General features: G+C 48.5%; 1 protein-coding gene across 1 annotated transcript in view; it reads right to left on the bottom strand.

Moving 5' to 3' along the window:
* AMOTL1 (angiomotin like 1) overlaps nucleotides 1–12,335 on the bottom strand; it is a 172,486-nt gene that overhangs the window by 29,250 nt on the left and 130,901 nt on the right. Inside the window, 2 exon segments of the mRNA XM_068266833.1 lie at nucleotides 1,854–1,943; nucleotides 5,461–5,605. Of these exon segments, the coding sequence (XP_068122934.1) occupies nucleotides 1,854–1,943; nucleotides 5,461–5,605 (235 nt within the window).

The following is a 12,335-nucleotide window of genomic DNA, read 5'->3' as shown; positions in this document are numbered from 1 at the left end:
TAAAATGGGGAGGAGGGCTCTGACCTGCTTTTTTAGCAACTATGCAATCTGTAATTTGGCGTCATACCCTAGGAGATGTCTGTAGCACTTTTCAGACAACCACTGCAGTGTCCAATTAAAACAATGATATGGGATGGGCCATTTTATTTCAGCTCAGCCACACTGCTGTAAAGTTTCTGACTTTGAAAACACATTTGGAGGATTGCTGTTGCTGGTCCTTGGCGTTTGCTGCAGCCAGTGACGCTAAGCTTACTCATTTCAGAAGGCCTAGCACCGGATGATTCTCCTCCTCTGACAAGTTGTGAGTCATAATTCCCTTCCCCTCCACAGATCATCTGTTACTGGAATATCATCATGCAGTCCTCAGCTGAGTGCGGTCATGTGACCTCCACAAGGCTATCCTGTCTATCATGTGACCTGTATTAAACACTCAGGACATTAATTCAATTCAAACGTGAAACTGAATGGGGCATTCTTATGAGAGGCTGGGAATTTGAGTGGGAGACGGTATTGCAGATAACTCGAGTCTCATGTACTGTACATGATGAGATGAATGGCTCCTTTCCATGGCTAATTACTCACTTATGGGAAAATTAATTCTGTTAAAATGTCAGTCTTGCATAGTAATGCCTCTGACAGCAGTAAATGGAATCAGTGAAGGGAATGAAAGGAAGAGATTCCGTTTTGTTTTATAAGTAAATTAAATACACAGTGCAGCTACTCAATCAGCAAAGATGTATTTTTTGTTATTAAGGCAGTAAATCCCCAATTAGCGATGCTTGAAACAGGCTGAGGGCCAGGGCTGACTCAGGGGGCAGGGGCTGACTCAGGGGGCAGGGGCCGACTCAGGGGGCAGGGGCCGACTCAGGGGGCAGGGGCCGACTCAGGGGGCAGGGGCCGACTCAGGGGGCAGGGGCCGACTCAGGGGGCAGGGGCTGACTCAGGGGGCAGGGGCTGACTCAGGGGTTACACATCGGGAAATGCGGAAGTGATGCGGCCGGTGGCGGAAGTGATGCGATGCGGCTAGGTAGCTGCATTTGCATCATTCTGTAGTGGAAACGGGCCCTTAGGGTTAGGAAGTGTGGGCTAGAAACGTCATGTTTAGTTGTAAGGATTATGCTTCAGGAAGGGGTTAAAGTGGACCTGAACTCAGACCTTCCCCTCTGCTCTAAAAAATAAGCAATAACATAACCTTTAAAGAGACTCTAATGAAAAAAGTTCCCCTGGGACACAGGAGGACGGGGGAAGCCTCGATAGGATCCGGAGGCTTCCCCCACCCGAGCTGAGAACCCCCCAGGGGAACATTTTCTCGTTACAGGTTTAATAGAAATCCTGCAATAAATCTGCAGTGTGTCTACTTCCTGCTTTCATGGAAGCAGACATAGGGTTAACATTTTGCGTTTACAATTTAGCTGCTCTGCCGAGATTCCCCCTCATTTGCGATTAGTCAGAAATGAGGGGGAATTAAGACAGGCTAAACTCTCTAAATACATACAGGGTGCACTTCTCTAGGTTTCCCTTCTGTCCTGTGCAAGAGATCAGGTCCACTGGAGTTCTCTTTGAATGTGCTGTAGAACTACAAATCCCAAGCAGAGGATTGTACAGTAACCGCCCAGTCGTCAGGCAGGTAACCGAGAGTCCGGCAGCTGGAGATCCCGACAAAGCTGGATCCCAACAGGCTGTCCCAGTCTGGTTTACACTTCTCAGTAACAAGATGAGAGAGATAAAGCTGTCCCCCAGCCGGCACAGTATTGTTTTGCTTCCTCTGCATTCAGCCTGGATTTATATTACAGAGTTTTAGAGAAAGTCCCGATTCAAACCCTTATCGGAAGATCTAAAAACACAGCACTCACTTTTCAATGCGTAGCGGCCCTCTTCCGATGCTTCCTCGTGTCCATTATACTCCCGGTTGGCCAGCTGCCTGTTGGCAGTTTCCAGGCGATCTGCACAAAGACAGGAAACAAGATGGGGAGTTTAGCGGCTGCAGTGAGCAATCACTGGCCCTACGGAGGACGGGACTGCCTGCAAATCCTAACAAAAAAAGCTCAAACTCCAAAGAAGGCCGGCCAACAAAATGATGTTTTACAGCACAAGGTCTCTGCTTCGGTACCTGAGCGCTTCTAAAAAGGTCCACATGTGGACTTCTGCTGGTTACAGCTAATTCACCATAGCAGTATAATAATTAAGGGAGTCTGGATCACATTTATACACACTATACTAGGATAATCGTAATAAGAAAAGCAGTTTGTTTAGGCAACCTATCCCAGCACTGCACCAGAGGACAAAGTAACCCTGCAGTGTAAGGGCTATGGAGGCCGCCATATTTCTTTTCTTGTAAAGTAAAATAGCTCCCTGGCAGTCCTGCTGACCTCTATAGCTTCAGTTGTATCTGGCCTACACACCTGAAACAAGAATGCGGTAAGGCCCCGTTCACATCACAAATGCGGATGGCTATGCGTGCGGAACGCAACGCGTACGAACGCACGCCATCCGCGTTTGTGTGCGTTGCGTGGCTGATCCCATCACTGAAAAGTGAATGGGACAGCCACGCGTTTTTACAAAAAATGTGTGCAGCATGCGTTCCCGGACCACACAGGTCCGGAACGCATGCAGTGTGAACATCAGACATTGCACTCTATGCAATGTCTGATGTCGTGCGTGTCGGCCACCTGCACGCGCTTCCAAAACGCGGCTGGAAACGCGTGCAGTGTGAACGGGGCCTAAGTGTGGTCAGAGCACCTGACCTCATGCTTGTTCTAAGGTCAGAGCCTTCAAGTATCAGAGGCAAAGAATCAGCAGGACAGCCAAGCAATTGCCATAGTTTCAACATGAAATAAATATGGCAGCCTCCATATTCCCATCATGACAGCGTCACTTCAAAGGACCACTATCTCCGAAAAAGAAGGCAGTTTAAATCTGACAGAACCGACAGGTTTTGGGCCAGTCCATCTCTTCACGGGGGATTCTCAGGGTTTTCTTTGTTCTCAACAGCATTTCCTGAACAGCAGTTGCAAAGTTTGAATTGACAAAAGAGCGTGAGTAGGGAGGCTGGCTGGTATCTTACTATTCTGGCAGTTAAACTGCTGTTCAGGAAATACTGCTGTAAACAAAGAAAACCCAGAGAATCCCCCACGAGGAGACGGACTGGCCCAAAACCTGTCAGTCCTGTCAGATTTTAACTGCCTACTTTTTCGCGATAGTGGGACTCTCATGACAGCAGGCAAATATGAATGGTTTCAGGTGTAAGGAAAGTCAAGGAAGAGTAATATCAGGCCTCTTCTGAGCACCAGTTTCAGTAAGGGACAGATTATCAGGCAGGGTTCACATTTTGTGTTTAAACTGCAAACAATTTTTCACACGCAAATTATCCAGATACTGAGGCAGGGAACAAACTTGTAGCAGTATTCCCTGCGATTCCCAGATTTCCATCGTAGTGCATCCGCGCTTGCCGCAAGGATGCGTCAGAAGTATCGGGTGAGGTTAGAAACACCACACCCGAAACGGCAGTCCAGCACTTGGCAAGGTCATTGTCTTTAGCAGTCATAGGGCACTTTTATTTTTGGTAAACGGCCAAAACGACCGCATTAAGATTGTTTGTTTAAGGCAGCTTTTTATTCTGTGACACATGTACACCTTAAAGAGGAACTCCAGTGAAAATAATGTAATAAAAAAGTGCTTCATTTTTACAAAAATTATGTATAAATGATTTAGTCAGTGTTTGCCCATTGTCAAATCTTTTAAAGGGACTCTGAGCAGTGCAGAAACTATGGAAAGATGCATATCATTTTAAAGCTCTCTTTCTCCTCTTTCCAATGATATATAAACCGGCACCCTACGCCTTTTAGTTTTCGCTATTTTCGCGATTGAAATTGCCGCGGCCGCGATTTCAATCGCGAAAATAGAGAAAACTAAAAGTCGTAGGGCGACGATTTAGGTGTCGCCAGAAAGAGGAGAAAGAGAGCTTTAAAATGATATCCATCTTTCCATAGTTACTTGTATTACACAGGACGACACTTTCCCCAGTGTCAGCAGCTCCATTCAGCAGAATGGAGCTGCTGACTTTCGGAAAAAGTCGTCCTGTGTAATACAAGTAACTATGGAAAGATGGATATCATTTTAAAGCTCTCTTTCTCCTCTTTCGGGCGACACCTAAATCGTCGCCCTACGCCTTTTAGTTTTCTCTATTTTCGCGATTGAAATCGCGGCCGCGGCAATTTCAATCGCGAAAATAGCGAAAACTAAAAGGCGTAGGGCGGCGGTTTATATATCATTGGAAAGAGGAGAAAGAGAGCTTTAAAATGATATGCATCTTTCCATAGTTTCTGCACTGCTCGGAGTCCCTTTAAATCCCTGATTTACATTCTGATATTTATCACATGGTGCTGCTTTCTTTTTTGGCAGTTGGAAACAGCTGTAAACAGCTATTTCCCACAATGCAATGAGGTTCACAAACAGGAAACTGCCAGGACCATGGTCCTCAGTTTCCTGTAGGAGTGGTTTCACCACAATATCAGTCATACAGAGCCCCCTGATGGTCTGTTTGTGAAAAGGAATAGATTTCTCATGTAAAAGGGGGTATCAGCTACTGATTGGGATGAAGTTCAATTCTTGGTCGGAGTTTCTCTTTAAATGTATGCATTTTATTTTTATTTGAAAATTTTTTTGTGGTTCTAGTCCATTCAAAGGGAACCTGAAATGAGAGGAATATGGAGTTTGACGTAGTTATTTACTTTTCCTGGCTGTCTTTCTGATCCTCTGTCTGTAGTACTTTTAGCCATAGACACTGAACAAGCATGCAGTTCAGGCGCTCTGACTGAAGTCTGACTAGATTAACTGCATGCTTGTTTCAGGTGTGTGATTCAGTCACTACTGATGTCAAACAGATCAGCAGGTCAGTCAGGCCACTGGTATTGTTTAAAAATAAATATGTCAGCCTTCTTATACCCCACATTTCAGGATAAACTTAAGACAATGGAGTAACCAATCAGCACTCTGCATTATTACATGACAGAACTCCAAACAAGGAAGCAAACGTTTTACCACAACTTTTTATTGCCATCAGCATTTTTTATTGAAATCATTTTGATTGCTCTACATAAAGAGTCCTGGCAGGGTTTAGGTCCATTTTACAGCAAGGATTACCTCATATAAAAAAAATACACAGCTATGCCAGTGCTGACTAGTTCCACACTAACCTGCAAAGCTTGCTAATGCTCCCCCTATTCACTAGTGCTCTGTGGTAGGAGCCTCCTAGTATTGCTCTTTGGGAACCAACACTGCTGGAAGTAGATAGGGGGGTCCAGTGGTTCTAACTCTGAAGATAGAGGCCTGCACATCCCTCTAGCTATGGAAAAGAGCATCGGTACTTGTTGCAGCTTATTAATGAACCAATCAGCACTAGCCCTGCTGTGTGGTTTTTAAGGCTAGCTTCATATGGGAAATATTGAGAGAGTGACTCACCTCGCAGATCCAGGTTGAAGTCGTGAAGTCGGCGGATCTCAGCCTCCAGCTTATTCTTCATGGCTTTGTCCAATGCTTCCCTCTTTGTGGAAGACTTCACCAAACTCTCGTAAGCCTCTGAAATCTTCTGAATCTCCGTCTCAAACTATGGAAGACACAGCAACACAGGAGAGGTCATCACGTGTCGGTGTAAGCAGTATGCGTCTCCTATCCTCAGCCATTACACTCACACCAGTTCAGAAAGATGCTGAGTGCTAACCTGATGCAGTTACTCTTATTGGCTCTAAATACAAAACAACCAAGTACAGTAGAAACCAAATCCAAGAAAATCATCTGCTAGACGAGAGGGGAGGTTAGTGTTCAGGGATCATACACACATCCAACACAATGCACAACCAACCGCACAAGTTGTTCACACGATAAGTGCATACACACATGGCAACCAACTAAACAACCAACTTACTTAATACTATGTGCTCAAGTTAAACGACAAACTACACAACATGTCTGCATTCAAAAACAGCAAAGTTGTTCAGAAGACTTGTACTCATGGCCAACCTGCTTAATAGTTGGGCAGGTTGAGTCACCGGTTGGTAAACAGCCTGTTATCATTTGGCACAGCGGGGGAACAAGATCCTCCAGCACCCAAGGCTGAAACACCAAAATGCGCCCCTCCATCCCTCCCACACTGATTGCTATTAAGACGCGTACACACGCACTACTGTAGCAGACGACGGGTCCGTCAGACCCTCCCACTGGGCAGACCTTCTGCTGACAGTAGGACGTGTACACAGTCTGTCGGCAGACTTATAAGACTGTTTCTGACAGATCCACTCAGCGGTTCCGTAGGCGGAGGGGGAGGTTAGTGTTAGGCAGAGGAGAGGGGGAGGTTAGCGTTAGGCAGAGGAGAGGGGGAGGTTAGTGTATTCAGCAGATGAGAGGGGAGGTTAGTGTTAGGTAAAGGGGAGGTTATAGTGTTAGGCAGAGGAGAGGGGAGGTTAGCATTAGGCAGAGAGGGGAGGTTGGCGTTAGGCAGAGGAGAGGGGGAGGTTAGCATTAGGCAGAGGAGAGGGGGGGTTAGCATTAGGCAGAGGAGAGGGGAGGTTAGTGTTAGGCAGAGGAGAAGGGAGGATAGTGTTAGGCAGAGGGGAGGATAGTGTAAGGCAAAAGAGAGGGAAGGTTAGTGTCAGGCAAAGGAGAGGGGAGGATAGTGTCAGGCAGAGGGGAGGATAGTGTTTGGTAGAGGGGTAGTTTAGTGTTACGCAGAGGAGAGGGGAGGTTAGTGTTAGGCAGAGCAGAGGGGGAGGTTAGCATTAGGCAGAGGAGAGGGGAGGTTAGTGTTAGGCAGAGAAGAGGGGAGGATAGAGTTAGGCAGAGGAGAGGGGAGTTTAGTGTCAGGCTGTGGAGAGGGGAGGATAGTGTCAGGCAGAGGAGAGGGGAGGATAGTGTTAGGCAGAAGAGAGGGAAGGTTAGTGTCAGGCAGAGGAGAGGGGAGGATAGTGTCAGGCAGAGGAGAGGTTAGTGTTTGGTAGAGGGGAGGTTAGTGTTAGGCAGAGGAGAGAGGAGGTTAGTGTTAGGCAGAGCAGAGGGGAGGATAGTGTTAGGCAGAGGAGAGGGGAGGATAGTGTCAGGCCGAGGAGAGGGGAGGATAGTGTCAGGCCGAGGAGAGGGGAGGATAGTGTTAGGCAGAAGAGAGGGGAGGTTAGCGTTAGGCCGAGGGGAGGGGAGGTTAGTATCAGGCAGAGGGGAGGATAGTGTCAGGCAGAGGAGAGGTTAGTGTTTGGTAGAGGGGTAGGTTAGTGTTAGGCAGAGGAGAGGGGAGGTTAGCATTAGGCAGAGGAGAGGGGAGGTTAGCGTTAGGCAGAGGAGAGGGGAGGATAGTGTCCAGCAGAGGAGAGGGGAGGATAGTGTCCAGCAGAGGAGAGGGGAGGATAGTGTCCGGCAGAGGAGAGGGGAGGATAGTGTCCGGCAGAGGAGAGGGGAGGATAGTGTCAGGCAGAGGAGAGGTTAGTGTTTGGTAGAGGGGAGGTTAGTGTTAGGCAGAGCAGAGGGGAGGATCGTGTTAGGCAGAGCAGAGGGGAGGATAGTGTCAGGCAGAGGAGAGGGGAGGATAGTGTCAGGCAGAGGAGAGGGGAGGATAGTGTTAGGCAGAGGAGAGGGGGGGGGAATAGCGTCAGGCAGAGGAGAGGGGAGGTTAGTGTTCGGCAGAGGAGAGGGGAGGATAGTGTTAGGCAGAAGAGAGGGAAGGTTAGTGTCAGGCAGAGGAGAGGGGAGGATAGTGTTAGGCAGAGGAGAGGGAAGGTTAGTGTCAGGCAGAGGAGAGGGGAGGATAGTGTCAGGCAGAGGACAATTTAGGTAATAATGTTGTTACTACCAACAGCCTACAGGTATGAGTGGGAACATGGTGACTAGAGTTGGGCCGAACGGTTCGCCTGCGAACGGTTCCATGCGAACTTCAGTGGTTCGCGTTCGCGTCCCGCAGGCGAACTTTTGTGGAAGTTCGGTTCGCCCCATAATGCACCATGAGGGTCAACTTTGACCCTCTACATCACAGTCAGCAGGCCCAGTGTAGCCAATTAGGCTACACTAGCCCTGGAGCCACTCCCCCCCCTAATAAAAAGGCAGGCAGCGGCGGCCATTAGGCTCACTCGTGTGCCTGCGGTAGTGAGAGTAGGGCGAGCTGCTGCAGACTGTCTCTCATAGGGAAAGATTAGTTAGGCTTAGCTTGTTCCTGGCTGCATACCTGTTCTGTTGCATACCTGTACTGTGAACCCACCACTGCATACCTGTTCAGTGAACCCACCACTGCATAACTGTACTGTGAACCCACCACTGCATACCTGTTCAGTGAACCCGCCACTGCATACCTGTTCAGTGAACCCACCACTGCATACCTGTTCAGTGAACCCGCCACTGCATACCTGTTCAGTGAACCCGCCACTGCATACCTGTTCTGTGAACCCGCCACTGCATACCTGTTCAGTGAACCCACCACTGCATACCTGTACTGTGAACCCACCACTGCATACCTGTTCAGCGAACCCGCCACTGCATACCTGTTCAGTGAACCCACCACTGCATACCTGTTCAGTGAACCCACCACTGCATACCTGTACTGTGAACCCACCACTGCATACCTGTTCAGTGAACCCACCACTGCATACCTGTTCAGTGAACCTGCCACTGCATACCTGTTCAGTGAACCCGCCACTGCATACCTGTTCAGTGAACCCGCCACTGCATACCGGTTCTGTGAACCCACCACTGCATACCTGTTCTGTGAACCCACCACTGCATACCTGTTCAGTGAACCTGCCACTGCATCCCTGTTCAGTGAACCCACCACTGCATACCTGTTCAGTGAACCTGCCACTGCATACCTGTTCAGTGAACCCACCACTGCATACCTGTTCAGTGAACCCACCACTGCATACCTGTTCAGTGAACCCACCACTGCATACCTGTTCAGTGAACCCACCACTGCATACCTGTTCAGTGAACCTGCCACTGCATACCTGTTCAGTGAACCTGCCACTGCATACCTGTACTGTTCAGTGAACCCGCCACTGCATACCTGTTTTGTTCAGTGAACCCGCCACTGTATTCCTGTTCAGTGAACCCGCCACTGCATACCTGTTGTGTTCAGTGAACCCGCCACTGTATACCTGTTCAGTGAACCTGCCACTGCATACCTGTTCTGTGAACCCGCCACTGCATACCTGTTCAGTGAACCCACCACTGCATACCTGTTCAGTGAACCCACCACTGCATACCTGTTCTGTTCAGTGAACCCGCTACTGCATACCTGTTCTCGCCATGGTGCGCACCAGTCCAGCACGGCCGTCACTACACAAACAGCTGTTTGCGGTGCGTTACACGGTGAGTTTGGTGTGTCAGTGTGAAGCAGTACCTTAATTACACTACCTGATTGATGTATACACATGCAAGATGTTTTAAAGCACTTTAGGCCTGTCATTTAGCATTCAATGTGATTTCTGCCCTTAAAACGCTGCTTTGCGTCAAATCCAGATTTTTCCCGGGGACTTTTGGCATGTATCCCACTCCTCCACCTGGGGGTTCAGGTGTTAGACCCCTTGAAACATCTTTTCCATCACTTTTGTGGCCAGCATAATTTTTTTTTTTCAAAGTTCGCATCCCCATTGAAGTCTATTGCGGTCCGCGAACTTTTACGCGAACCGAACCTTACGCGGAAGTTCGCGAACACGGTTCGCGAACCTAAAATCGGAGGTTCGGCCCCACTCTAATGGTGACTTGCACTGACATTGAGATGTCGGGTTAAACCTCCCCACTGACAGACACAAGAGCCGCGTTAAAGTGCCATTAATGGTACAATCTTCCAAACGATCCGATTATTGCAATCGATCAAAGATTATCGTTTGGAACCATCAAAGAAGCAATCCCGATCAGACTAAAAGGTCGGTTCCAAAATTCGGATCAACCTAACGATGGATAGAACAATCATTTGTCATCGATCGGCAACATCAACGGCACACAATCTGATCGGCCGTATGGTTGATCGATCGGGAAATAGGAACAGATTTATCAAAAACAGTGGTTTAATGTTTTTATTTTTCTCTATATTGTGACGCAGGTACTGTTCTAAACATCTCAGCACACAAAAAGCGTGCGGGACACCACACTGTGCAGATTGGTGGCATCCACCCACACACTGTAGTACACGGTCAACCAGGTATTTTAAATCAACTCTAAAAAAAAAACAAAAAAAACAACCTTCAAACACTGAAATAGTTAAATGGCAGTGACCATGGCAACAGTACGCCTTGTGCTTTGCAGTCTGCAGTTTTCTCGAGGTAAACAGGGCCGCCTGTAAAGCATGATGCAGGGATATAGAAACAGCCAGGCACGTGAGCCAGTCCTGTCCACATGGCTCCCCACAGCCCTGTATGAGGGAGCTGCTTTTCTGTGTATGAGAGGAGGCTGGGCCCAGCAACAACATGTTCATGTTTCTCAGCAGCTCTGCAATTTCCTGTTCATCTCGCTGTGTTCATTGATGGGCCTCCCTGCCAGCCCCCCTCACCCCACCCATACTGTAATCCCAGCCAAAATATTCATTATCCTGAAAGGGGGGAAAGTCAGCCAGCAGACACAGGGAGAGATAAGATTTCTCTGCTTTCCAAACACAGCAATGCACAGAGGAAGCCCATGTACACTTATTATTATGGGTATTTTCAGCAGTGTCTGGTGCCAGCCAAGCTAAGCACATGGCAGGAATGTGTCCTGCAGGAAAGCGCTTTTTGGGTCAGAGATGACCAACTGAATGTCACTCATGCTGAAATCTACTGATACCCATTTTTCACATAGATCTGTTGTATACCCAAAACCTTCACTGCTCCCAGGAGACTCTCGTCCTCTAGCTTATGTTACCTCCTCTCAATACCGAATCCAAGACTTCTCACCAGCATCCCCTCTCCTTTGGAATGCTTTCCCCCAACCTGTCCGTGATGCTCTAAGCCTGGAAAGCCTCAAACGTTCTCTCAAAAGACACCTGTTCCGACAAGCCAAATTATTTGCTATAGGTAACATTGGAGGTTTGCTGCCTTGTCCGCTAACCCCTGTATCTCCTTTACTAATGTCTCCAACTTGCTACCCTCTGTAAGCTCGCAAGGCGGGGTCAGTTCTTCCATGAAGCAATCCGAAACACGTTCTTCAGGGCGAAAACAGTAAGAGGGCGGCAAGAGGGAGCTCCCTCTCGAAATGTCCCCCTCCTCGCACTACCCATCCCTAGATGCACGGCGCAGCTTCACTTACCTGCCCTCAGCGTTCCAGCGAGGGAATCACCATCCGCCCGTCCAGTGGCCTACTACCCCCTGGTCACCCAACCCTGACCATCACAGCACACACGCAGGACACCAGGTTTGACATGAACCACACACACGATACATTACAGCAATTCTATAAAAACGATCGATATCCCAAAAAATGAAAAAAAATTTGTTTTGTTTTTTTTAAACTAGAGTAAAAAAAAAAAATATCTGATCGCATTCCACATTTTTTATTCGATTTAAGTCGGATCAGGAGTGGTGGATTTTTCTGATCAATTTTTATGAAAATTGCATGGTGTGGGGTAGATAGTGAATTTCTACATAGATACACCCAAGACATTTTTTGAAGAGTTTTCAATATTTTTTTTTCATAATTGCTGAAAAATTGAAGACACGTGTGATACAATGGTCACATTTTTCCAATGTTACAATCAAAAACATTTATTGTAATCCTTGAATTGAAAATACATTTTAAAAAACTGTAGTGTGTAGCTACCTTAACGCATAGCCCCCCCCCCCCCCCCTCCAAGGCCTAGCCCTAACCACCCCAACAGTTGATGCCTAACCGCAACTAGCACCCCCTCCGATGCCCAACCCCAACCGACACCACCCCCCACTGATGCTTAACCTTAACCTCCTTAGCGGTAACCCCGTGCTGGACACGGGGTAAGCCACCGGAGGGTGTCGCTCAGGCCCTGCTGGGCCGATTTTCATAATTTTTTTTTGCTGGACGCAGCTAGCACTTTGCTAGCTGCGCCAGCACTCTGATCGCCGCCGGCCTCCGCCTGATCGCCGCTATCTGATGCGGCGCGCGCCCCCCCCCCCCTTGACCCCGTGCGCTGCCTGGCCAATCAGTGCCAGGCAGCGCCGAGGGGTGGTTTGGGACTCCCAATGACGTCCCGACGTCGGTGACGTCATCCCGCCCCGTCGCCATGGCGACGGGGGAAGCCCTCCAGGAAATCCCGTTCTTTGAACGGGATTTCCTGATCAGAGATCGCCAAGGCGATCGAAGCGGGCGGGGGGATGCCGCTGAGCAGCGGCTATCATGTAGCGAGCCCTGGGCTCGCTACA

The sequence above is a fragment of the Hyperolius riggenbachi genome, chromosome 2 (assembly GCF_040937935.1).
Source record: "Hyperolius riggenbachi isolate aHypRig1 chromosome 2, aHypRig1.pri, whole genome shotgun sequence".
NCBI classification, from domain to species: Eukaryota; Metazoa; Chordata; class Amphibia; order Anura; family Hyperoliidae; genus Hyperolius; species Hyperolius riggenbachi.
This window is presented reverse-complemented; position numbering and strand designations above follow the sequence as displayed.